Source organism: Crocuta crocuta, unplaced genomic scaffold, assembly GCF_008692635.1.
Source record: "Crocuta crocuta isolate KB4526 unplaced genomic scaffold, BGI_CrCroc_1.0 scaffold95, whole genome shotgun sequence".
Classification (NCBI taxonomy): domain Eukaryota; kingdom Metazoa; phylum Chordata; class Mammalia; order Carnivora; family Hyaenidae; genus Crocuta; species Crocuta crocuta.
The window spans coordinates 7,317,929-7,344,881 of NW_027530971.1; the positions used below are offsets into that span (position 1 = coordinate 7,317,929).

The 26,953-nt window shown below is 54.3% G+C and overlaps 1 protein-coding gene across 1 annotated transcript in view; it reads left to right on the forward strand.

The window, feature by feature from the left end:
- Positions 1–26,953, forward strand: part of LOC144236157 (regulator of G-protein signaling 3-like) — a gene marked incomplete at its 5' end in the record, with an annotated part of 80,961 nt that overhangs the window by 3,911 nt on the left and 50,097 nt on the right. The window contains 5 exons of the mRNA XM_077769768.1: positions 2,089–2,285; positions 5,362–5,445; positions 10,963–11,074; positions 17,703–17,746; positions 24,259–24,381. Of these exons, the coding sequence (XP_077625894.1) occupies positions 2,089–2,285; positions 5,362–5,445; positions 10,963–11,074; positions 17,703–17,746; positions 24,259–24,381 (560 nt within the window). The remainder of the gene's footprint in view (positions 1–2,088; positions 2,286–5,361; positions 5,446–10,962; positions 11,075–17,702; positions 17,747–24,258; positions 24,382–26,953) is intronic.

Genomic DNA, 26,953 nt, shown 5'->3' on the forward strand with positions numbered 1-26,953 from the left:
CTGGTCTAGGCTTGGTCATGTTCAGATAGACTGTCTAGTTTCAGATTGACCCTGAGACCTCATTCACAGTATGGTTTGAGGCCCAGCAGCCCTGTCCTAACACCAGCCCTGATGGGTTTGTCGTCTGTCGGCTTGGGTGTGTGCTAATCCCCTGTGCACTCTGCTCTGGTACCATTCATGGAGCCCTTTCCCTTCGGGCCTGTCGTGAGAGCCCCCCACCAGCCCCCCTTAACAGTGGAGAAACTCCAGCTCAGAGGGGGAAGGAAACTTCCTTCTGGTTGCCCAGCCAGAGTCTGGGGGAGCCAGTGCTCAAGTTCAAGTTTCTTGACCAACTCAAATCCAGCAGAGGTCTTGTGACCCAGGATGGACTCTTTCAGCGGAGGGGTGAAAGCCTGGCAGCACAGACCCCACCCCTGCGGCCGGGGTCCATGGCCAGATCAGAGGAGGAGCTAGCTAACTACTTCCATGCATCTGTCCCCCTCCCTCACCCTTTCTAGTCTTCTCTAAGCCACTCCTCAAAGAGGCAGGAAGTGGTTTAAGTTATTATGGTTTGAGATATGGCTGTGATGGGTGGTCACTTGTGAGGGGAGCTGACTTGTTTTTCTCGCCCTGCTCGGGGAGAAGGGGCATGAGGTGGGCGGAGGAAATAAGTGTGAAATCTTCCGAGTTGAGTTTTTCCTCTGAGGCCATGGACCTCGCGTTGGTGGGGAGCTTCCCCGAGATGTAGCTGGGGTCACATCACCTGTTCACCCCCCGGCTGCCAGGACTGAGGAGCGGTGGGAGCGGACCTGGGACCTGGGACACCCAGGTATATGCAGAGCGGGAGGCTGTGAAGTTGGCTTCCTACCTGCTCGCACCCAAGAGTCCCTGCCTTTTTAGCTGCTCTGTGCTTTGCTCCTCTGCCTGGAGGACCGGGCATGATAAAGACCCGATTGCTACCTCTTGTTCCGTTGAGGGTGTGTGTCCGGCAGTGTCCCCTGCTGGGTAGCCTTCTGCTCTCTTCCCTGAAGGTGTTTCCCCCCTCTCTCCTTTTCCTGATTAGAATGATGCGGGAGTTGGTGGCCAGCCAGGGTATCTTCTGGCTGCAGTGAAGACTAGGGTTTTCAGTCTGTGGGGCACCTGATGAACCTGCTTTTGCACGCGGAGGAACCGCAACAGCAAGAGCCACAAGAAGTTAGCAGCTAACGTTTCTCATGCACTTACCGGGTCCCAGGCATTGTTGTGGGGCTTTACTTGGAGCATCTCATTGAACTCTCACAGTAACCCGTTGAACTTGGTAATATGATTGCAGTGGAGGAAACCAAGTCTCTAAGGTGGGGAAGTGAATGGCTGAAGGTCACCAAGCTAGTAAGCAGATACGAAAGGGGTTTGGGCACAGCCACGTGGCTTCAGAGCTGGTGTTCCTTCCCGAGAACTGGGGCAGTGGGTGCCACTGTTCATTGTAGACTGACTTGTGTGAGCCAGGCCGCCCCCGCCCCCTCGGCTAATAGAGGGAAGTCTCCCATACAGCCTGGGAAAGCCCAGGGGGCTTGTGATTGGGCTGGACCTCCAGTCCCTTTGTCCGTGGGACCTGGGAGGTGATGGAATGGGTGAGCTGTGCCAGGCACGTCGAGGGAGCCGTGGCGGCAGGGAGAGCACACCTCTGACACATAGGACAGCCTCGTTGACTGATGGTTCAGTGTGGGACCATGGGTCCCGTGTGGTCATATCATCTGACTTTTCAAATAGGAGAGGTTTCCTGATTTTGAAAAGTATGAGGCCAAACTGATAAGTCTGATTCAGGCTCTGGCCGCCAGGCGGTACCTCTATCCTAGTTGGTGGCTCCCAGCTCTGTCCCGGAGTCCCGGAGCCGCTGGTTTATGTGAGAGTCCCATCGGAATGTGAGGAAACTCCTTGAGGCCTGAGACCCTTCTGAGGCCTCCTCTGTGTTCCCAGTACCTTGCACAGGGCCCGACATATAGCATATGCTCACTAGATGGTGACAGATTGGCTGTGTTCCCCGTTTCTGCAGAGGGGATGTCTTTGCAGGTAAGGCAGGGATGCCTTTGCATGGAAATGCCTCATGGTCCCCCCATTTCTGTTGCACAGAATCAGGGGGTCCCAGCAAAGGGAAGTCCTACACAGGCCTGGGGAAGAAGTCCCGGCTGATGAAGACGGTGCAGACCATGAAGGGCCACGGGAACTACCAGAACTGCCCGGTCATGAGGCCGCACACCCCACACTCAAGCTACGGCACCTATGTCACCCTGGCCCCCAAGGTCTTGGTATTCCCGGTCTTTGTTCAGGTGAGCTGGTGGCTGGCCCCACGGGCTCCCTCAGGTGATGAGAAAGAGGAGGGTCCTTCACCCCAGGGTTCGGGGAGGTGCCTCATTCCAGGAGGGTCCCCTTTTGGGAAAGAGATGGCCACAGGTGCTCAGAATTCTAGGGGTTATACCGAGGGAGCAGAGGTTCCCAGGAGAGGGAACAGGAGGGTGGGGGCAGGGAAGCTTAGCACCAAGAGGCTCTTTCCTGACGTCCCCTTTCTCTGGGGATAAGGCAGGCACACTCCAGCTACTTGGTGCCTTGTCACAGGGCCTCTTTGCTGAGGCTTCTGCTTCCTGCCTCATCCAGGGCTTTCTTGGTCTTAGCAAACATGCCTGGCCAGGATGAGCAGCTGGCCCAGATTCGTCTAGATCTCCCTTCTGCTTCTCCTCTGCTTTGCCCCTTGCTTCCTCCCCCTTTCCAAACCTGCGTGTCTCCCACCACCCAGACACAAGCCGTGTGAACACGCAGGTGTCTCTTCTGTGTGCATATACATGTTTCAGAAAGAAAGCTAAACTGATCTCGTGGCACATTTTCTGTCTTTCTGCCTTTTTTTTTTACTTTATTTTTATTTTTAAATGTTTTTTATTTATTTCTGAGAGAGAGATAGGGTGAGCAGGGGAGGGTCAGAGAGAGAGGGAGACAGAATCTGAAACAGGCTCCAGGCTCTGAGCTGGCTGTCAACACAGAGCCCAATGCGGGGCTCGAACCCATGAACCGTGAGATCCTGACCTGAGCTGAAGTCGGACTCTCAACTGACTGAGCCACCCGGCACCCCTCCTTCTGCCTTTTTTAAAGGAAAATTGCAGCATGAACATTGTCCACCTCACTAACTACTCTCTGGGCCTCTCTTTTGTAGTGAGCACACACTCTTCTATCCTATGGCCGTACCATCTTTTTTTAACAGGCTCTCCATTCAGATATTCTTCTGCCTACGTCCTTTGCTATTGTAAACAACTCTGTGATCAAGATCCTTGCCCATGACTTGCCCCTCCGATTATTTTCCTTGGAAGAGATCTTTAGAAGTGAAATGACAGGGTCATGGGTCATAAACATTTTAAAGGCTCTTTATATATTGACAGATTGCTTTCTAGAAAGACTGTTAGGGGCGCCTGGGTGGGTCAGTCGGTTAAGTGTCCAACTTTGGCTCAGGTCATGATCTCACGGTTCGTGGGTTCAAGTCCCACATTGGGCTCTGTGCTGACAGCTAACTCAGAGCCTGGAGCCTGCTTTGGATTCTGGGTCTCCCTCTCTCTCTGATCCTCCCCTGCTCGTGCTCTCTCTCTCTCTCTCTCTCTCAGAAATAAATAAAAACATTAAAAAAATTTAGAAAGACTGTGTTAGTTGATCATTTTCATCAGCAACCTAGAGATGACATAGACCCGGGGGCTTCATTTTTTTTTGGTTGTTTTTTTGAAGAAGGAGAGAGAGAGTGAGGGCAGGGAAGGGGCAGAGGGAGATAAAGTTTCAAAGCAGACTCCAGGCTCAGCACGGAGCTCAATGCAGGGCTTGATCCCACGATCCTAGGATCACGACCTGAGCCGAAATCCAGAGTTGGACGCCCAGCCGACTGAGCCACCCAGGCATCCTCCTCAAGTGCCTCGTTTCTGACCATGCCTCCCTCCTCTGTCTCCCTGGCATCCCATTCCGGGACTGTTGCTGTCCAGTGGACGTTAGAACTCACACTTTGTCAGGGTGCAAGGCATCGCTGGCGTGTGACCTACCTCTCCTCAAACAACTCCTGCCTTTTCTTTTGGTTTCTTTTCTCTCTCAGGTCAGAACCACAAAGGGTCTTGGCATCCACAGGGGTTCTTTTCNATTGTTAGTTTCCTGAGGAAACTCCACACTGTTTTCCAGAGGGGCTGTGCCAGTTTACATTCCCACCAACAGTGTAGGAGGGTGCCCGTTTCTCCACATCCTCGCCAGCATCTAGAGTTCTCTGATTTGCTCATTTTAGCCACTCTGACTGGCGTGAGGTGGTATCTCAGTGTGGTTTCTATTTTCTTTTTAAGATCTTTGTTAAAAAATTTAAGGTTCATTTTCAAAACGTTATAACGACTTTTCAATTGTAAAGTATGTAAGCCAGCGTGCGAGCCGGTACAGTAACGGATAATTGCGAAGCAGGTGTCCACAAAGGGACAGCTACGGGCCATTGCTGCCACCGCAGAGGCTGCACATGTTTCTTCCTGATTGTGGTGCCTGACTCCACGCTTGTCACCTCCTTGCTTTCCCTTCCTTCTGCCATTGACGTGTGCTTTCCTGGGTCATACGTTTTGTTTGGCCTCTTCTGGGGCCTGGCTTCTTCTGCCTCACGTTCCTCATGACGTCCAGCTAGGTTGTTGTGTACAGATGACATTTGTCCCATTATCTTTCTTCCATCACCTTGCTTGGTTCAGGTCACCCGGAAGCCACGTTATAAATATACATTCACAGAGGATAAGTCCTGCCGGGTAATCCAGATCTCAGGGAGCTTTCTCTGGTCTGGGCAAGGGGCAGGGGCTCCTCGGTGGGTATGGGGTAGGGTGCTGGGGTGAGTCAGAATTTTGGGTGGGAATTGGTCCCTGGGGACGGATGACTTCGAAGGAGTCTTAACTCCAGTGCATTTTGAATATACAGCAGGGACTGGCCTGGCTCTGAAGGGACTTAAGGGACCAAATCTGGCACGAGGCTCTCAGGAGGATGTCCTGAGAGCCCGTGCCTGGCAGCAGGGACTTTCCCGCGAGGCCTGAAGGGGACAGATGGAGAAGAGGGGGGCCTGGGAGGGCCCCGGAGCCCCGCATAGCCGGGGAGCTCGGGGAGGGATTGTGAGGGCCCAGACGTGTGGTTGGACTTCCTGTGAAGCTTGGGGGGAAGGTGGCAGCAACAGTTCCGCCCAGGACAGGAGCATCTGTCTTTCTGTTTCCACCTGTGTGTGAGGGGGCGTCTGGGCTCCCAGGGTGGGGGGAGGCCAGAGGCTGCTCGCAGTCGGCCGAGAGGGTTCTGCGTGGCTGGCTCCGGCAGGCTGCCTGTCCCACACCCCATCTCCGTCCGACCTCTCTGAACTGCCCACGTTGCTTCCAGCCTTTAGATCTCTGTAACCCGGCCCGGACGCTCCTGCTGTCTGAGGAGCTGCTGCTGTACGAGGGGAGGAACAAAGCAGTCGAGGTAAGGCTCACACACATGTGTCCCGGCTGGGCGTTCACCAGCATCCTCCAGGCCCCTAATGTTTCTCTTCCCGGTGGTCTTTCTTGTTTTTGTTTATGCTTTTTTTAAATAAATTTTTAATGTTTTTTTATTTATTTCTGAGAGAGAGAAAGAGACAGCGTGAGCAGGGGAGGGTCAGAGAGAGAGGGAGATACAGAATCTGAAGCAGCCTCCAGGCTCTGAGTTAGCTGTCAGCACAGAGCCCGACATGGGGTTCGAACCCACGAACCATGTGATCATGACCTGAGCCGAAGTCGGACACTCAACTGACTGAACCACCCAGGCGCCCCCGGTGGTCTTTGAATTGTATGGTCTCAGGGTAGAAAAATCCTGCAGTCTTCCACCCTCCTCCCCTTCCATACCCCTCCTTCCCAAATAACTACCCAGCTTTTGCTTGTACATCTCTAGCCATGGGGAACTCGCTACCTCTCAAAGCTGTTTAGTCCATCTTTGGTGGTTAGAAAGTATTCTCAGTCCCTCAAGACGTCCCGCTGCTTATGGCAACTTCCCCTCAGGATCAGGAGAGGTGGCGGTTCACCCCAGCTGTGATGAGCGACTGTGGGTAAGACGATTAGAGCTGTTAGCCAAAGACCATTTTTGAAGGAGCATCACTTACTCAGGTTTTCTGGGTCTGTACTAACCCGAATCCCAAACCCTCTTCTGAGGGGCCAGTCTATGATTTCTCCTGGGCTCTGTCCCTACCAGCAGCGGCCTGGGTATGGAGATCATGCCATTCTGCCTGGAAGCCGGCCTCTGCTTCTCCCTAACTGAGGGATTTCCCTCCCAGATGCAATGCCCGGAGCCGGCTCGGTCCTGTAAAGTCTATTTGGCACAGAAGTTCGAGCCCCGGGATCTGACCAGACTCCCGGGGGCTTGCTGCTGGTCAGGCCGGCAGTGGGGCTTGGCTGAGCTCAGTGACAGCTTGGGGTGGCAGAATGATCAGGAACCCTGGAGGAGGCTGGCCGCCTGCAGCCAGCTCCTGTTCTGCTGCTGGCTCACTCGTGACTTCTCTGTCCTTCCTCCTTGCCCTTATCTGAAGGGCGTGTGGATTGGAGGCAGCTGAGGTTGGCTGATCTTGAAGGGCCCAGAATGGGACATTCTGTGTACATTCTGTGTAATTGTGGCTAAGCAGGAGGGTGCTCGAGTGTGTGTGTGTGTGTGTATGTGTATGTGTGTGTGTGTTTCAACAAGGGGACCAGCATTTTCTTCTTCACGGGAACTCCCTGGGGACACTGCATGCTTATTTCTCCCACACTGGCATTGAACTTCCTGATGGAGACCTTTCTTAGGAATGTTGGCCTAGCTTCTAAATTGCCCGGGAGAGAGTAAAGCTTCATGTTGTTGAGGGGAGATTTGAGTTTCAGGAACAAGAAGTCACTTGCAGCTGTGCTTGGTGAGTTAGTGTGTGGAGCTAAAGGCCAAGGGTCAGAAAATGAGGTGTGGCTGTAAATTCACAAGACCCAGAGGAAGGCAGAAACGGCAGCCGTCCTGAAATATACACATATGTCTAGATTGGCTCTTCTGTTTGTCCCCTCGCCATCAGGTGCTCAAACACCGAGCACTTACTGTGTATTCTCACTATGCATGCGCTTTACCTAGTAGGTCTTAAATGAGCTCCTGAAGTATCCTCTTGAGAGTGGGCCCAGTTGTCCCTACTCTACAGATGAGGAAGCTGAGGCTCTGGGGAGATTAACTGGAACTCCAGGGTCTCAAAGCCCATAAGGGATGGATTCCTGATCAGCAGTTGGTTCTCTGGCTCTGCGGTGCTTTCAGGACCCCATGCTGCCACTCGCATGTTTGTTTGAAAACAGATGGCGAGCACATGGCTGGAGCCATAGCCCGATTATAGTTACAGTCTGTCCAGGAAATCTTTGTCTACTGGATCTTTGGTGCCTTAGAGACAAGAGATCCCTTTTGAAGATTGCAAGAAGTGATGCAAAGACAAGTGAAACAAATACATGTCTTTTTCATGACATATGTTAGCAAGGAAATGCATGGATCTTGGTACCTTCAGGTCAAAAGTCTAGACCAATTGGAGAGGGGCTTGGATAAGTTTGTAGAATGGCAGCGTTGGTTGGGCCCTTGGGAGCTGCCCGTTCTGATGGCTTCTCTGTAACCTTCCGGCTGATGGTTTCCAGCCCGTTTTGGATCTGTAGAGGCAGGCGCTCGAAGCATGGGTTTTGTTCCTGGAGAGTGCCAGATTGTAGAACGTAGCCCGTAACAGAAATCTTTATTCCTGGCATGCCTCCTGCCCTTGTTCTTCTTCCCATCTCTTCTCCGAGGATCCTCCTGTTTGCTAATGTCTGTGAGCTAATGCAGTATGGCACTGAGCTGCCCCCGGTCATACCCCCTCCCAGGAGTCACACACTTGACTAACGGACCCGGAGGTCAGATCGACATCATGGAGTAGCCTCGCTCACCCGTTCAAACAAGAGCCGTTGAGTGTCTAACATGTGGTCAGGCCCAGTGCTAGAGGTCACGGGGGCACAGGACAGACACACCCTCACATTATGCACTGACTCACTGAGTTTACCATTAACTAAGGCACCAAGGTCTTTTGGGCAAACCCTGCCTTTAGGCAAGATCTCCAGAGAAAGCTTGACAAGGGCTGCTTGGAAGAAGTGACCCTCCAGATTGCAAGGATTTCTTAACCAAGCCATCTCTCAACCCTTGACCCTGGGGGAAAACAGATGTGCCCTTGGAACATGTGTGGGGAAGGCAGCAGGTAATTGGGCCATGGAGATGGGCATCACTCCACCGTGGGTTCTGTTGGAAGAAGGCCAGCATGGCGCTGGTGACTTGGGAGAGGCCCCCCGCCGCCCTCCCCTGGCACACTCTTACTCCTCTGCCCCGCCTCCCGCTATGTGCCAGCTCTGGCCTTTCCCTGACCCGACCTTTGGGGAAATTCTTCATTCATGCCTTAATCACTTCCTGTCTAGACCACATTCTCCGCTCTGGGAATCGGGGCCAGAGTAGTGGGCTGGAGCTTTCTCACCTTGTCCATGGTTCTTCTCCCGTTGCCGTCTGCCCAGCTGTCTCGGAGCCTGGGACTTTTTTTTTGACTTCTTAGGTTCCTGACAGACTGCCTCCTCCGACCCTTCCCTGACCAGCTTCCCTGTGGGTCCAGAGGTGACTGCTGGCTTTCTTTATAGTGGGAAAGCCTCCAGGTTTGCTCCGAGAATCCGCCTCTCACTCCCTTCTCAGCTCTTAGGTCATCTTCTTCCCCTCCCTTAACTTCAGTTTTGGTCTCCTTTGCTTTTCTGTTTGGGTCACTGCTTGGATTCTTTCACATTCAGGGGCAGGACAGCTGTAGGCATATTGCTACCTCTCCATATAGTGAAAGCTTTGGGGTCAGCTAGACCTAGACAGTGGTCCCTGGCTGTGTGGCCTTGGACAGGTCACTTAAACTCTCTGAGATGCAGGGTCCTCATCTATAAATAAAGGCAGTCATGTTATTTACAAGTGAAAACCCACTGAGCAGAAAGAAAGAACTTAACAGATGGGAGCTTCTTTTGGGCTGTGGTGGGTCAAGACTGGTGTGGAAAGGGGCCGGAGATAGTCACCAGCCCGGGGTTCCTTAGTTCTCGTATTTGGTCCCTGTGGGACAAGTTAGAGCCACCGAGAGCCTTCTGTTCAAGGACACCCCCTATTGTCTCCATGTCCCAGATCCCTTCAAATGTCTGTGTTTGTGCCAAGCGGTCCTTTGAAAAATATTTATATATTTTTAAATCACAAAAGTAATAGACTCTCTTGCAATACAGTGCAAATTAAACAGAAATGTATGAATTGAAATTCTACTCCCCAGAACAAAGAGTGTGGGGAGTATCTCAGACAAACATATAAATTGACAGTTTTTATTTTACAAAATTGGACTAAATGGTAGGTATTTTTGCACGTTGCACTATTTGCCTTACACAGTATAGGGTGGGCACTACGTGGCAGAAATCTGCCCACATTTCTGCCCGCATAGCTCTCCTTTATTCTTTAAAAAATTTTTTAAAAACATTTATTCATTTTTGAGAGACAGAACATGAGTGGGGAGGGCAGAGAATCTGAAGCAGGCTCCAGGCCCTGAGCTGTCAGCATAGAGCCTGACGCGGGGCTCAAATCCATGAACTGTGAAATCCTAACCTGAGCCAAAGTCAGACACTTAACCGACTGAGCCACGGAGGAGCCCCTTCTTTATTCTTTAAGTAGTTGCATACAGTTCTAGCATAGGGAGGTAGGAATAATTTATTTTATCCATCCTCTCTCAATGGGCATCTGTGTTCTTTTTTATTACAAAAATGCTGCTGACAACATCCTTATGTTTTAACATTAATATATCCTCGTAAGCATTTCTGTGGGACAGGGCATCAGAGGTGTAGGTGGTAGGTCCATTAACAATCTGATAGTTCAATGTCAACATGTTGACTGTTAAAACTTCAGCAACCGCCTGGCACATACTGGCTGTGGCCTTCGGGGGTGCATGCGAAGCCTTCTGGCTGATTCTTCTTGCCTCATGAGAGGTGAAGTGTCAGCCAGTGACACCTCCAAGGAAAGTTCATGTAATTAATAATATGCTGTCCTCTTTGGAGAATATAACCTTGGATTTTTATTGCCTTTAATGAAAGTCCACTGCAAGAGCAGTGTAATCTTCAGCGGCATTAGGGGATCAAGTGGGTGTTTTTAGCATGAAACTATGCGGAGCATGCCTGTTGGTTTACCTATACTGTCTAAAAATAGCTTTCTCCTTTATTTTTGGAGCGGCTAGCGCATAAAAAAGAGATAAAAGCCCCATACGTGTCCGTACTGGAGCGTAAACAACTGGCTTTTTCTTGAACCAATTATGCGTTAAGGCAGTTAAAATGATCTGCGAGGAATGTGACAGCAAAAGGACTCACACTGCACGATGCTTCGATTCGCGGTCTGCACAGGGCTCGTGAAAGACGCCTGTGAGGGACCTGGGCAGGGGCTCTCGGTGTCTGTATGGACGAGACAACCGGAGCCGAGGGTTCGGGGACCCTAACCAAGTTTTCACGGCTCCTGAGCCGGGGTAGGAGCCTCAGGACTTCCGATTCCAAGTGCAGTGCTCTTCCAGCCAGATGTTCGGAGAACGCAAGCAAACATGCAAACATCCCTCAGCTCCAGGGAGAGATTCCAGGGGCGGTTAGTCGCAAAGATGGCCCGGGGTGGGGGGAGGGTGTTGGGCTGTGGAGGGGCCCTCAGGGGTCACCTGCCGTGGAAGGTGAGGCTCCTGTGTTAGCCTGCTTTTCCCACCGTGACAAGGAGTGGAGGTGGACAACCCCATAGAGACAAAGAGAAGTCTGATTGCAGATCAAGTGTCTGCCTTTGGCCGAGGCCACGCTGAGAGTCTGATCCTGGTCTAGTTCTGCCCGAGATGATGAGGACCCCTTGGCCAGACCTCCCTGGGAGGCTGTGGCTCCTGGCCTCTGGGACAGCAGAGCAGCCAGCTGTGTTTGCTCCCTTGTGATGCAGGTGACGCTATTTGCCTACTCGGATCTGCTGCTCTTCACCAAGGAAGACGAGCCGGGCCGCTGCAACGTCCTGAGGAACCCCCTCTACCTCCAAAGTGTGAAGCTGCAGGAAGGTAAGTGTGGACCCGAGATGTCCCGGACCCGCTTACACTGCCCTGAGTCCTGGGTAGCACGGATGTCCCGTTTGGATCCGGCGCCTCTGACAGCGGGGCTGCCAGCCATCCGTGGGGCATTTGAGCGTGTGTGGTAGGGTCAGGTCCTGCCCCCAGCTCTCAGAGACTGCCTTCCATTCTAGGCTGTACCCCCTGAGCTTTGCTGGGAGGTTTCTGTCCCAGACACATTTCAGGGAGGCCATGGATTGGAGTGGGAAGAGCTTTGGATTCAGACCTGTGTTTGAATCTTGGCCCTGCCCCTCACCACCTGTGAGTGTGGGCAAGCTCTACTCAACCTCTTTCCGCCTGTTTCCTCACGTGCAAGTGGGGCTACCAGTAGGCTGTCGTGAAGATTAAGTTAGGTCAGGGGCGCCCGGGTGGCTCAGGGGATTAAGCATCCGACTTCGTTCGGCTCAGCTCATGATCTCATGGTTTGCGGGTTCAAGCCCCGCGTCCGGCTCTGTGCTGACAGCTCAGAGCCTGGAGCCTGCTTCGGATTCTGTGTCTCCCTCTCTCTCTGCCCCTCCCCCACTCATGCTCTGTCTCTCTTTCTCTTTCTCTCTCTCAAAAATAAATAAAACATTAAAAAAAAAAAAGGATTACATTAGGTCATATGCAGAACGCCTGGCCCACGCCAGGTGCCCAGGCCATGCTAGCTGCCGCCCCCACATCCCACCTGTAACCTCAGTGGGGGAACCCTGCTCCTTCATCACCCAGCTGCATCGCCCAGGCCAGAGCCTCCAGATTGGGGAGCGCGTGGGAGCGTGAGGCGAGCGAACATCTCCCCGCAAACTTTCCACTCAGAGGAGGGGAAGGGGAAGCCAGCTGGGAGTATCTGTTGAGCGGTTTGGTTTGGCGCCTGAAGTCTGCCGAAAGGGGCTCGATTTCCTCTCCCAGATTATGAAAACAACAACAGACCTGTTTGAGCATGGGTGACAGGGGCAGGGAGGAAAATATTACCCAGCGAAAGAATTCTGTTTTGACGGGTTTTGCTCCAGGAAAACTTCCTGCCTGTTTGCAGACCTGTCCTGTGTTCCTGTGTGTTCGGTGTACCCGCTGTTCTTCCTCCTTAGAAACCCGGGGGGTGTGAGAACCTCCACTCGGGCTGCCCCAGTCAGGAAGTCGCTCACAACTTCTCCTTCTCTGTCTCGAGCTTTCTCCTGTCCACTGACCAGGGCAGTCCCTGAGGGGGAGAAAGCAAGTCACCTCTCCTGGGGGCAGCCCTTCCCTTGGGGCGGCTCGGCCTGACCAAGGAGGTGAGGAGCGACCCTCTGAGCAAGTTCAGCCGGGACCCTGGCTCCTGGTGGCCCACGGGAGGGGGCAGGTGAGAGCTAGGGTAGGCTCCGCCCTTGGCTTCCCTGCCCCTCCCTGTTTCCCTCAGATCCGGCTTCCCCTGCACACCAGCTCTCCCTGCCACCCCCCTGCAAGCTTACTCACAGGCCCACTCACTGTGCAGGCCCTTCCTCTGTGGGCCTGCGCACCCCGGCTCAGACCATCAGGGTCCATTTAGGGGTTGGGTGCTTGGTAACGTGCGCTGATTGGTTGTAAGAACTGAGCCCTCACTCGGTTGTGCTCATTCTGCTCCTTGCTCAGGTGTGGGCCCACAAGCCCAGGCCCTTCGTCTGCTCAGCTTCCTGCTAGAAGGAGGGAGGGGAGAGAAGAGGGGCTCAAACTGGCTGTGCTTTGGGCGGGGCTTGGAATGGGAGAGAAGAGGGCATGGAAGAACCCAGGGTAGTAGCCGGGTGTTTGGAGTCCGGGCTCGGCTTTGCTGCTGACGTGCTGTGTGACTTCAGTTGGCCCTTTGCCTTTTCTGGGCTCTGGTGTCTCTGTGAAAGAAGGGTTGGGCCAGCCCTTTATGTTGTTTCCCAGCCCTGACATCCCCACACGGCCCTGAGGTCGTTGTGAGATGCTGGACGGCGCCCATATGTCCTCCCTCCACCCCTTGGGTGGGGGGCCTCGGCTGGGCATTGGTTGGATCTTCCCCTCCCGGAGTCCTCAGACCCATGTCTTGAAATTAGAGTCTGGGTGAGCTCCGTCTTCCACTGGGAGGCGGCTGGTCAGAGTGGGTGGTGTGGGGCCCGCGGTGCTGCAGAGAAACCTTCCAGATGCTGAGCTCATGTGAACAGCGGCCTTGTGGAGCCTTCCTGGAGCTGGAGACCACATCCTCTCCCTGAAAACGGTGGGCTGAAGGTGGCCAAGGCTGGCCCTCCTCAGGAGAGACAACCACCGTCATCAGAGCCCGTTGGGTCGGTGTGGGTGTGGGGCGTGTGCACGAGTGTTCACGTGTGTGCCTGTCCTGGGCTTGCCGGGCAGACGGTTTGGTGCAGACATGTTGTGTTGCTCCCCTCCAGCAGTGCCAGCCAGCAAACAGCGAATGCGGCTCTCCATGGACGTGGCTCTGTGACACTGAGCGCCCAGGTGCATGTTCCGTGGCTTAGATTTCTCCCCAGGTGTTGGTGGACCCCCTGCCTACAACCCCCCCACCCCCATGCCCCAGAGACAGGCTGAGGGCCCTGGGGTTTGCAGAGGTCCAGTGTCCCCTCCTCTTGCAGTCGGAGTTGGAGCTGTGGGACCCAGGGTCCTGGCGCCCGACTCCTGCCCGTCTTCCTGGCACCCACAAAGACCTGCGGCTGCAGTAAGTGCCAGAGTGAGGCCCTTAGGGATCCATTTAGGGCCTCAGCTGGAGCTTCTGTGGCAGAATGTTCTCTGATTAATGTTGCTTGTGCCTCTCAGGTGTGTCCCTTTCAAGTCAACATGTGTGGAAAGTTCATTTTGGGGCAAACAAGATGGTAACAAGGAGCACACCCGCCTTTCCTGCAGGCTGGGGTCGGGGCAGGGGCTTTTCCTGGGGGGCGGAGGAGAGTCTACCCCACCCAGGGACCAGTGACTCCGGTGTGTGCCTTGCCCGAATGGAGCTTAGCTCTGCTGGCCAAGCGTCGTCCCAGGGCCTTGCATGAGGCACAGAACACCGTGGTGCCCAGTGAATGGTCATTGGGTGGTGGAATGCATGAAGAATAGGGCATAAAGCCCTAGACGCTTGAGGGCTGGGGGCCCACTTCTCCTCCAGGGCTCCCAGCCGGTGGTGGTCACTTAACCCTGCCTCCTCTGCCCAGCATCCCCCAAGCCTCAGCAGGTCTGAACGGCAGTGTAATGGGAACAGGCGGAGGGCTGGCGCTAACAATTGGGACATCTCCGGTCGTCCGGGGCCCATTGTGGCCTCTTCCTGCCTCTGCCGCCCACTGGCTTTGCTGGCCTTTGTGTTTCTACCTCCCTGGTGGCCAGCATCCCGCCCACTGGGTGTCTTCCTGGCCTGCTCTGGTCTTTCAGGATGGCCTGGAAATGCCCAGCTGATTCTCAGGCTCTCCATCCACCCGGGGGGTGGGGGGTGGCCGGGTACCCAGTCTTGGGAACTGAGCTGCGCGGGTCCCAGCTGCTGGACTGCTCTGGGGTTCAATGTAGTCAGTCGACAGTTGCCGAGCACATCCTCAGAGCTCATCTCAGTGCCGGCTGCCAGGGCGACAACAGGGAAGGAGACTTCAGTGTGGGGAGCAGAAGTGTGACGCGCTCGTCAGAACATACGCTTTGGAGGCAGCTGTCCTGGGTTCAAGTCTAGGCTCTGCCCCTTACTCGCTGCACACCTGTACCCGTTGTTTTCTCTCTCTGGGTCTCAGTTTCTGCAACTGGAAAATGGAAACAACACGCAGAGTGGAGAGGGCTTGGCGAATGGCTGAGCTTGAGGTCCCAGACCAGGCTTGAGAGGGCTCTGGAAACATGGCAAAGGGGTCAGACCTGGGTGGGGAAGCCACCTCCGCACCTCTGGGACTCTCCCTGCACGGCCCACGAGTCTTGGGGGGGAAGCAGGGTTCACCCTGGAGCCGACGACTTCTTGTGGAATTCCCAGACGTGAAGGCAGTTCCCCACCTGTGTGCTGCCTCCGTGTCCCTGGCCTTCACACTCACCCCTGTTTCCACACCGTGGGGGGCCCGGAGCCAGGTCTGATGGCGCGGAAGGGGTTCTGATGCCATGGAGATAGCTCTCCTGTGTCCACCAGCTTGCAGCCCGCTTTTCTGCAGCTGCGGCTCCGTCCTGGCACCCTGGGCTCCCGAATTTTGTTGTCCCCGTATGAGGCGGTGAAGCATGCTGAGCGGTGACCCCATTCCGTCCTTCTCTCAGAGCGCTGCCAGCACCAGGCCGTGACGTGCAGTGGGTTTCAGTGAAGGTTTGGGATAATGTAGGAGGGTGGTGGCAGGGGGTGTCACAGGACAGGAAAGTTGTCAAGCAGTCGCTAGCCACCCCTAGCCACTGGGGGTATGTGTCAGGCTGTTTCCCCCAGCCCCAGCCCCCTGTCTCCCTGAGGCTCCCGCCTCCTTGGCTTTCCCTTCCCTTCTAGAGCCTTCTTTCCTCTCACTACCAGCATCTGAAATACAAATTTCTGTTATTTTCTTACATGGAGCTTTTTGTTTCTCTCTTGGCACTCAGATCTGCTTCTGGAAAGTCAAGGAGACATCCAAGTATGTTTTCTTAAACAAAAAAACCCACCTTCCCTTGTCTCCACCCTCGCAAGGCAAGGAGTTGGCAGAAGCTTTCAAATGAGAGGTGGTTTTTTCCCTAAGCTTATTTATTTTGAGAGAGACAGAGATAGCACTAGTGGGGGAGAGGCAGAGAGAGAGAATTCCAAGCAGGCCCCACACTGTTAGCGCAGAGCCCGATGCAGGGCTTCGACTCATGAACCCCCGAGATCGTGACCTGAGCCGAAACTAAGAGTCTGACATACCAACTGAGCCACCCCAGGGGCCCCTCAAATAGGACGTTTCTTAAACATGATGGGGCCCTTTAGGTGGGGCCCTCTCTCTTCTAACTCTCCTTTATTTTTTTTAAATTAAATGTTTATTTATATTGAGAGAGAGAGACAGAGACAGAGAGAAGATCCCAAGCAGGGCTTGAGGCTTTGATGAAGGGTTCAAACCCACGAACCTGCAAACTGTGAGATCATGACCTGAGCTGAAACGAAGAGTGTCAGTAGAGGCCTACCCCCACTGGGCCACCCAGGTGCCCCCTCCAAACCCTCCTTTAAATGTGGAGAAGTAGAAGGATTTCTTCTAAGTCCAAAGTGAACCCCCACTTATTTATGGATTTTTAAAAATAGGCTCCACGCCCAACGTGGGGCTTGAATTCATGACTCTGACACCAAGAGTTCTCATGCTCTACCGATTGAGCCAGCCAGGCACCTCACTTATGAACTATTTTTATCTGGCACTTGCTGGCACCCCTGGCCTTAGGGATAGTTTTAGCCAGGGAACCACCCACGTATGTGCTTCCGGAGGGGCCTGGCCTTCACCCACATGAGGGCCTTTTCTTAGGAATTGGCTTGACCAGCTGTCTCTGTTACCTTGTCACCTTGACTTTGCAGCACATTTTGTTTCATTGGGCAATTTCTTTGATTCCACTATGTGTTGAGCCTCAGTTTCCTCACACGAATCATGGATAACAATCACCCCTGCCCCACAGGGGTGGCTGCAAGGTCAGGCTTATACACGCAGCGTTTGGCACCGTGGGTGGCACGTGGCACTGTACGTTTGTGTTGTCATATGTGTTGTACGGTTCGTTCTCTCAAGAATGACACCTGCCCAGTGAGGTCAGTTGCTTCACATTCAGGAAATTACTAACCATGCCTGGTCTGTGCCCAGAAGAATGACCTGGGAGGGGGGAGTGCGCCGATTCCGAGGTGCAGCCCACAACGGCAGGGGGTGGGGTTGCTTCTTCCCACTTGCCGTCCCTCGAACCACACCTTGTGCTTCCGCACCTACATGCCTTTGCTCATGCTGTTCCACCTCCTGGAGTGTCTTTTCTTCTCCACTTGCATTCAAGTTCAAGAGGATCCTCCTCCAAGAAGCCTTCCCCAACAGGCTGGGGACACCTCTTGATCTTCACGTTTCCGAAGCACTCTGACCAAATACATCTTCTGCAGGTGCTCTTCCTTAGCTCCTCTGCTGTCGGAGCAGAGAGCCCGATGGTCCCTCCCAGGTGGAGAGGCAGGGGATGGTTGAAATTGGGATTAGAGATCGGGACTCCAGGAAAACATACCAAGGGGCTGGGTCTGGGCTGGGAAGCCATCTATGGGCGACATCCAGCCCATGATTGAGGACCTCACTGCACAGCCCACCCATTTCTAGGTCCATCCAACCAATGAGTGGATTTCAAAATGGTGAAGGCAGTTGAGAGCATTTAAAGGAAAACCCAAATGTGTGCGGCCTCCGTGTCTCTCATCACAGAGAGCAGGGAAAGATGGAGGCCTCCTAAAGTGGCTGACAGCTCCCTGTGTGCGGCTGTTTGATGCCCAGAGGGGGCTCATGAGGGTAGGACCCCAACATCCCTTGGGTGATGCTGACCTGTGGGCAGAGGCCTTACTGCTGTGCCTTAGTCTGCTTGGTCATTAAGTGGGCTTTCCTCCGGAGATTCCCCCATCATCTGTGCCTGCCTCTTTCTTCCTCTTTTTCCAGGAAGTACTGCATACAGGCTTCTGGGCAAGGCAGCTGGCATTGCTCTGCAGCCAACCCTGACGCATGTCTTACTTTTTGTTCCCTCCAAGGTTCTTCAGAAGACCCGAAATTCTGTGTGCTGTATCTAGCAGAGGTGAGTCCTTGCCCTTGATCGGAGGAGAGAGCTCTGTGGCCTGGTGCTAGGGAGATGACACTGTGCTGGCTCTCGTCCAGGGTTCTGATCTCAGGCTCCACGTTATCTCGTACGGTGGTCCTGGGCAGCCTTCCCACCCTGTAGAATGGGGACAGCAGTCCCTGCCTCAGTGCCTCTCACCTCTGTGTGGAAGAGCAGTGGGCACAGAAGTGCCTAGAGGGGACAGAAGGATGTTGTGATCCCCTGCCTGGGAACCTCTCATCTCCAGCACCTGCGGGGGTCACAGTCAGGGTGTGGCCGGACAGCTGGTAGCCCTTCTTATTTACCTAGCTGGTAGCCCTTCTTCTGGAGAGATCTATGATTCTTGTGCCTGCCTCTTTCTTCCTCTTTTTCCAGAAAGTACCGCCCATGACCCCTCCTACAGAACTTTGTCAGTGTTTTAAAAGGCCTGAAGGTAACTGCATCTTTACCTGGGCCAGATAATGCAGGCGAAAGAAAATATTAAGTGCCCATGTTTGGGGCTAGAATAACGTGGTTGGTATTCTTGGTTATTTCGGTCTGATCAGAAGCTCATACGAGCAGCGCTATGCCTTCGCTGGACAAAATCAGGCAACCAACTTACTGCTTTGGAAGATAAAATGTCATCAGACCAGGGGCTTAATCACAGAAGTCCATGGCAATGAAAAAGTTGAGAGCCACCGAGTCATACAGACCCTTAAATTTTCAGCAGATTTTCTGTTCCCAACCTCGGGTGTCTGCTGATATGAGCAGGGGCAGTATCTGAGCAAGGAGGCATTAGACCCATTCCTGTCCTCTGCTTCTGCTTGAGTCAGTCCCACCTCACAGCCCAGGGAATGGGCCAGTCTCATGGGACAAGATGCTGGGTAGGGCATGGTCTATGCTAGCTGGCCGAGAGGAGTACACCCTTTTGGGAAGGAATGTGTATGTCGCCTATGATTGAAAAATCACTCCTTTGTTTCCTGGCTGTGAAAAGAGGTACAAGCCCTCGAGGGAGTCCCCTTGGGTGAACAGATGCCTGGGGGAGAAGACAGTTGACCAGTTAGCTTCGGGGGAGAGCAGAGAGTTCCAAAGGGCAGTGGCCATTGTCGGAGCTGAGCTGGGGACCTCGACTAACTACAGTGGCAAGCTGAGGGCCAGGAAGGCATTCGATGTCCTCCCCTGTGTTGGCACACCTCCACCAGGCACAGGAAGTAGCTGGGAGGCAGAAAACAGCCTAGGAGCTGTGGACCAGGCTGGGCAAAGCCAGAGCACTGCCCCCCAGCCTCACCCCTCTGGATTCCAGTTCTCTCTGGCAGGGCCTGAAATCGAGCTCTGGGTTCTTTAATGCCAAGAGAGCTTCCAGTCTGGTTTGTTTTTGCAGAGAAAAGCACTTCTGCTTATTGGCTTCCAGGGAACTGTGACCTCCTAGCTCTCCAAAGACTGATGAAGGGATATTGATCCAGGGGCCTTTTATTTCAGTAAAGCGCCAAGTGTTCTGACCCGGAGAGGCTGGGAGATTGGAGCTCACAGGCATCCAGAAGCCTCTCTCTTCTCATAACAGGGCTGCCGTTTGTGAGGCATGGCTGTCACGGGAAGATGAGATGCCTGCTTGCTCTGTAGCCCCACGCAGGCTCCACTTGATGGTTTTGGTTCCTCGTGGGGAACCCCAAACTCACATCTTAATGGGAACTTCTGACAATTAGTTTATCTTCATTGTCCAACGTGCAGGGGGCCCCCAAAAAGAAACTCAGGCAAGAGAGTCAAGATTTGGAGAGATTTTCCCACTTCTTTCAGAAAACCCCACTTGCCTGGGTGCTGGGTGGGACTGTCCTATGTAGCCGTTGGCCCTGGAGTCTTTCTCCTGGGTATCCCTCCACCCCTGCAAATCCATGGGGCAGATGAAGCCCCCTCTGCTGGCTTCAGAACACCAAAGGGCATGTTTGGCCCTTGGCCAAAGGGCATGTTGGCCAAGGACCGTCTCTTCAAATCTTTTTTTTTTTTTTAATGTTTTATTTATTTCTGAGAGAGAGAGAGAGAGAGCGTGAGCAGGGGAGGGTCAGAGAGAGAGGGAGACACAATCTGAAGCAGGCTCCAGGCTCTGAGCTGGCTGTCAGCACAGAGCCTGATGCGGGGCTCAAACCCACAAACTGTGAGATCATGACCTGAGCCGAAGTCAGACGCTTAACCGACTGAGCCACCTAGGTGCCCAGGTCTCTTCAAATCTAATCCTGGCTCCATTAACCGATGAGCCTGCGCTTTGGGGTTAGGAAGACCTAGACTTGAATCTTGGCTCTGCCCTTTCCTAACTGAATGATCTGGGCAAGTCACATGCTCCTCTCTGAAACAAGGCTGATGGGGCCCACTCGGCAGGGTTGTTGTAATGATTAAATGAGATTCAATAAGATACCCTGTTCAAGGCACTTAGCACAGAGCCTGACACACAGTGAGTACTCAATAAATGGTGGTTATTATTATTGTCAGCTTCATACCAGGGGGAGAGCTTTTTCATATTCATTTATTCTCCATTAGACACATCACCAATGATTTATTGACCTTTTAAAAAGAAAGCTAGGAGGAATATCTCATGTTCTTTGTAATGTACGTATAGAGTTATACAAACGTGGGAAGGTTCCAGGCTCCAGAGGAGGCAGGAGACAGAATTTGAATCTCCTTCCCGGAGGTCTCCTGCGGCATCTGGCTTAACTTCTCTGAGCCTTAGTGTTCCCATCTGGAAAATGGTAACGGCTGTGCCTTTCCTTCCTACCTGTGTCATAAGGTCGTTATAATTAAGTGGGAGGAATTTTGTCAAAGCAGATGAACAAATAGTAGCAGAAGAGGTTTTAGTTCATAAAAGGTTATATTAATTCAGGAACAAGGAGGTAAGGCAAGATGGGTTTCTTTAAAATAATTTTTTAAATGTTTATTTTATTTTTGAGGGGGGAGGCAGAGTGTGAGTGGATGAGGGTCAGAGAGCAAGGGACACAGAATCCGAATCAGGCTCCAGGCTCCCAGCTGTCAGCACAGAGCCCAACACAGGGCTCGAACTCACGATCCCTGAGATCATGACCTGAGCCGAAGTCAGAGGCTTAACTGACTGAGCCACCCAGGCGCCCCAAGATGGGGGTTTTAAAGAGGCTGGGTGGACCTGGGTTTCTGGGTGGATGTGAGGATGCTCATGTTTGAATGCAGACATCTGGGCCCAGTGCCGCTCCAGCAGGAGGCCCTGCCTCTGAGTGAGTCACGTTAGGATGCCTTCGGAGCCGCTTACAGCCTTGACCGTGGCTCCTGGTATTTGAGGGCACAGTGTGCAACAGCATTGAAACCAAAGAGTTAGACCACACAGGGGACTGAGAGAGACTGTTCATATGCTGGGCAGCCAGGCAGGCAATGGGGTCCCTGAAGTGGGTGGATTTCAACAGATGGGAATTCAGCTTCCCTGGAGGGAGTTGGTTCTGTGCTCGCTCGCTCTCTCATCCAGACCAGCCTCCAAAGCTCCTAGAAAGGAACCTTGGGAGGAAGGGCCTTCTCAAAATGTTTGTCCGTCCAAGACAGCCCACTCCCGGCCCTCGGAGAGGCCTGGGGTTAGGTCTTCGGTGCCTTAGAAGGCTTCCGGACTCTAGCATTATGGGGCTTTCAGCTTCAGGCTCTCAGAGCCAGGCACCTAGCCTCCCCGAACCCTGCTGTTGAGACAGGTCACATGGTCACCATCCCAGGTGGAGAAATAGGACTTTCTAAAAGGAGATTATCCACAGGGCGGGGAGAGGAAGTGGTTCTTGGGATGTCAGTAAAGTGGAGATAGTCACAGCTTCTGCCTTGCAAGTTGTTGAAAGAAGGATCAAGACCCTACTGGCGAAGGGCTTCGCGCCATGCGGGGCATGGCATGTGACGGGGACGTCTCAAGCTTAGGACGCTGGCAGCCCTGTCACTGTGAGGGGAGGCTTTCCTGCACTCTTGTGGGAAGGGACCGCCATCCTGGAGCTCGGCGTAGGGCAGGGGTATACAAAAAGCTACCAGTGAGTTCTGCATCCGCTTTGAGACTCATCGGCTGATAGAGCTCTTCTGAAAGCTTTTGCAGTCTAGCTGCCTCTGGGCTCCGTCTGCAAGGGGGGCCATTCCTGCCAGCCCCCTAGCGGGCCTCCCAGGTTTGGGGGGTGAACTCTCAACTCATGTTTCTCCAAGGCTTTGAGCCTTCCTTCTGCTGCTCGCTGGCCATAAGACTTCACAGAGGCCCTTAGCCACCCTGAGCCTTGGTGCTCCCCTTCCCTGAATCGGGAGTAACCGTCCAAGCCCTCCCTACCTCTTCGTGGAATTGCCAAGAGCAAAATGAGAGCATGGCTGGGAAAAGTGCTCTTTCAATTTGATAATGAGGTAAAACGAATTATTATTTAGGCAGAATTCCTGGCTTAGAACAGAAGGAGAGGAGGTTTGGGTCCAGGAGATGAAGGGATTTGCTGAAGCCCAAACAGCTAGGGAGAGGCAGGGCCAGCTTTGTGGGAGATGCAGCCTTTCCATGGAAGGGACCATGGTCCTTGCCTCACTGCTCGCCCAACAGGGGACTGCGAGGAGACAGATGGGCTCCTGCCCCTAGCTGGCTTCCCTCCAGGAAATCTGGGGGTCTCTCTTTGAAGGGCGTGTCCTTCCCTTGCAGCGGGTTGGGGGTTCTGAGAAGTGGAGGGAACCTGCCGTTAAGTGATAGGATTGCCTCACCACATCCGCCCAGTTCCCCGAAGCCGAGGGGCGGCACTTTCTGCCCTTTTTCCTCTGATGCTTTTAGGAAGAGCCGCTTCTGAGCACTTTTGGGCAGGAGCGGAATGGCCAGCTCCTTGGAAGCACTTAGCACGGGAGCCAGCCCCGCCCTGAAGGGTGGCATCCCTGAGGGTGGGGTGGGGTAGCAGAACAGAAAAGATCCCCCAGTGCTATCAGATGATGCTCGTAGCCACCCCAGCTCAGAGCCCTCGCATGTGCTGTTCCTCCTCTCTGGAACGATTTCTCCCGATGAGCCGCCTGGCTGGCCCTTCGGAGAGGCCTTCTCTGACCGCAAATAGGCTCAAAGAGGATCTCCCCCTTTTGGCCTTTTCACAATCGGTTATGATATTATTTAATTGTTTACTGGTTTTTATCTCTGCCCCAAGCTGAGGACCGGAGCTCCATCTCTCTTATTTGCTTCTTCACCCCCAAGACCTAGTCAGTCCCTGAAAATTAGCAGGTGCTCAACAACGGTTTGTGAAATGAGTGAAGTATGGGTGATCACAACAGTAGCTGCTGTTCATTGAGGCCTCTGGTCGCTCTTGTTACCTGCTCACTAGCTCTCAGAGGTGGTGATGTCACCATTCCCATTCTATGGACTTCCCTGAGGTCGGCAGCCAGGAAGTGGCAAAGCTGGGATTCAAACCAGGCCTGTCCAACTGCAAAACGAGGGAGAGCCGCATAGAAACACTGTTTTTCTCTGTTCCAAGCCATCCGGCTCATGCTCTTAGCTCCCTGGCTGAGCTCACATAATCGCAGCCCTGTGGGGTTATAATCAAATTCCAGCGGAGTCAGAAAGAGCCTGCCGTCCTCTGACCAGCATGTCCAAGAGTGGATGATGGCCCTGGGCGTGCTGGACCGCCCCACGTGCCGACTCCCGGGGGGCCGACTCCCCGGGTCTTAGCAGCGCCTTGGCGCTGGTGCCAGGGCTGGCCTGGGTTTGACCTCATCCCGGAAGTCCCTCCAGGAGCCAGAGCTCACCGAGGCCATTACTTGCCAAGTCCTCTGCTGGGCCGAGGTGGAAAAGGCCCTCCCGGAAGGACTTTCTGGTCTAGCTGGGGAGACGAGCCTGCACTTAACAAGGTTAGATAACAGAGTGAGATGTGAACAACAGCAGGGCCGGTGCCTGGATCTGTTGGCGTGCTCCACTGAGCTGTGTGGCCACTGATCACACCCTGCTCATGTGCCAGGTGCTGGGGGCGTGGGGGGGGTTGCTATAGGAGGCCACGTGACTATGCCCGCCAAGACTTTCTAAAGGGACCTAAGTTTCTGTTTGCATTCCGTTGGTATGTCTGTCTAACTGCCCATCTGACTTTGTACACTGAGGTGGGGGAAGGGAGGTTCTGCGAGCTGGAGGAGGGGTCCTGGCTCCACAGAGCATCAGAGGGCTGCAGACCTTGGTCCTCTGGGTTCCCCATGTGCTCCCCCAGCTGCTGCCTTGTGCTGCCTGTCCCCGGGGGTGACCTCACCATCGCTGCCCTGTGGCTCTCCACAGGCCTCCACTGTGTTGGGAACCGGCGCCTCCCACCCTTCCCCCAACCCGCGGGCACGCGGCTCGCTCTCCAGCTGGCCCCCAAGCCAGCTTCCCTGCTCCTCTGGCTGCCTCGATGTCACTGGGGACTGGTGTGCATTTGTGGCTTTTAGTGGGCACTCCCCTCCCTGCTTCAGCCTCGCCCTCGGGAGCCCAGGGAGGTGCTCGGGCCTGGGAGCCCCCTAATCCAGGGAGCAGCCCTGACCATCCTTTTCTCTATTTTCCCTGACGTCAGAAGGCAGAGTGCTTATTCACTTTGGAGGCGCACTCGCAGGAGCAGAAGAAGAGAGTGTGCTGGTGCCTGTCGGAGAACATCGCTAAGCAGCAACAGCTGGCGGCCTCGCCCCCGGAGAGCAAGGTAAGGGCCTCACCAGTGGCCGCAGCCCTGGCTGCCCGGCTTCCCCTCGGCCAGCCTGGACCCTCAAGCCTCCGAGTTGAGCTTGGGACCAGCTCCAGCGTAGGACTTGGATCTGAGCAACAAGCTCTTAGCAGGGAAGCCCGTGCTTGAAGATCTCTCCCCTTTGGCATCTCACTGGGGCTGTTGAATGGATTTCGATTTCACCGGGTCTGTTGAGTGGGTTTTGCACTGCTCAGGTAGAGTGACAGAGCCTAATGGAGCATGGCCATCACTTCTCGGCTCTGTTCAATGGTTTGCCTACGGCAAGGTCTAATTTGGGTTGGCCTGCCAATGCTGCCTGGCATGTGGCCCCCCTCTGCCATTGGATAGGTCGTGCCCAGGGGCAGCAAGCTGGTGCTTAACACTGGCCGAGGGCAGGCATCGTCGGGAGATGTCTGCGGCAGAAGCTTTTCTAATTCGATGCAGGCCACAGCCGAGTGGAGCCAAGCAGAGTTTGCTGGGGACCAGGGGCTGGCCAGCGGGGGCCTCTCGGAAGATTAGAGCCTCCCGGCTGAGGCTGACCTGGGATAGGCACCCCTCAGCTGGTCCCGTGCCCCTACTGGAGGGAACGGGATGGGAGCCGGACCATAGCCTTCCCCTGTGTCAGCCGGATGCCAGCCACAAGGCGCAGCTGTATTTCCTGTTTGTGAGTCACGCAGGTGGCTTCTCTTTGGTGAAAGTGTTGGAAACCTGGGGATTTGGTCTGGTTGGCCGAGTGAGGATCTGAATGGTTGGTCTGCTGGCTCGGGGAGAGGGGGAAGGACAGTGAGTGCCAGCCGGCAAACTCTCTGGTCTTGTTTCTTCTTCCCCAGGCTTCCAGCAGGCATAGGGAGGGGGCTGCAGGGACAGGCCTGCTGAGGCCAGGAGGTTTCTGGAGAGCCTCCCCTGGACCGGCAGGGGTGCACGGCCGCTCCCCAGCCCTTCCCTAAGGAAGGGAGTCGGAGTCTGAGAATTCTGTGATCCCAGACAGACTTGAACGTTATCTTGTATGACGCCGGCCAGGGGCAGGAGTAACCTTGATGAGGGAGGATAGTGGGAAGAGCAGGGGCTTCGAGTCACACTCGACTGCTGACTGGCGCTGTGACCTTGGGCAAGTCACTCTACTACTCGGTGCTTTGGTGTCCCCATCTGGGAACAGCAGCCCCTCCTCCAAAGGGTTGCTGGGAGGCTGGAATGAGATGGTGCATATGCAGTTCGTGGCACAGTGCCTGGTATGCAGTAGGTGCTCAATCTGTCATAGTTGATGGGTTGCGCACTGCCCCCACCTCGGCCCCAGCTGCTTACAGCTACCCTCCCACTGCCAGCTTCTTCTGCTCCACAGAGACCTGTCTCTGAGGCCGTAGGCTGCCGGCTTGGTCACAGTCAGAAACCAGGCCACTCTCTTCACTGGGGCGGTCCCTGGGGTGTCCCATGGCTGACCTCATGCCCCATCCTCCCGCCCCAGCTGTCTTCTGTTTGGCACTCAGCTCCTTCTGGTCTAGGGGGAAGAGTTCTTTCTGCTTGAACTTCAGAGTTTGCAGGCTTTGGAGTTGTGGGCAGTAAGTCTCTGTCTTTGGTTGGGAAGACAGGTTGAGCGACTGAGGATGGTCTGGGTTTCTTTACTTTTGAAGTTTGTTTATTTATTTTGAGAGAGAGAGAGAGAAAAGGCAAGAGCATGAGCAGGGGAAGGGTCGGAGAGAGAGGGAGAGAGAGAATCCCAAGCAGGCCCTGTGCCATCAGTGCAGGGCCCGATGAGGGGCCTGAACCCACGAACCATGAGCTGAAGTCAGACGTGTAACCAGCTGAGCCACCCGGGTGCCCTAGTCTGAGTTTCTGAGACGGGCCTTGGTCCCGGCAGGCTGCAGACTTGGCTGGCTGGCGCTGGAAGAGCCCAGGGTTTGGAGCCTGGCTTCAGGGCACCCGCGGCTGCCAAGAGTTAGCCACCTCTTCAAATCAAAACTCTTTCGGTGTGCGTTTAATGGAGAAGCTGTGTGTTGGGTGGGGAAGCATATATAAGGAGGGCCTGACTGCTGAGACAACCTCAGAATTGCCTCCTCACTGACAACTGGGCCCTGCCGTGGCCCTGACACACCCCACCGGCTCACCCTCCTTAGAAGGGAGCTACGTGAACATCTCTGGTGAGGTAGGCCCCTTGGGGTCTCAAGCCCCAGCTCCCCCATCCCCACCCCTGGCATACACACTTAATGAGTCTTAGCAACTTATTTGTTCTGGTCACTTAAATAGCTCCCCGAGAGAAGTTCTGGTAGATAGGCTTTTCTCTAGTCCCGCAGAGTGGCCTGGGGGCCATCCAGCCGGCCCAGCGGCCATCCACCAGCGCGCAGCTCCACCGGGTCCTGGCAGCCTCGGAGGTGAGCATGCATGTCTTGGCCAAGGGCTGGGCCGTGGCCTTTCTGCTAAAGTTGCTGACCTCCAGGGAGAGAGGAAAGGGAAGGCCAAGCAGCGCTCAGACCCCAGCTTCTTGCTTTTCAGGCGGAAAGAGGCCCACCTGATCAATTTGTCCTGAGTAGCCTCCCTTTTCTTTTTTTTAAAACGC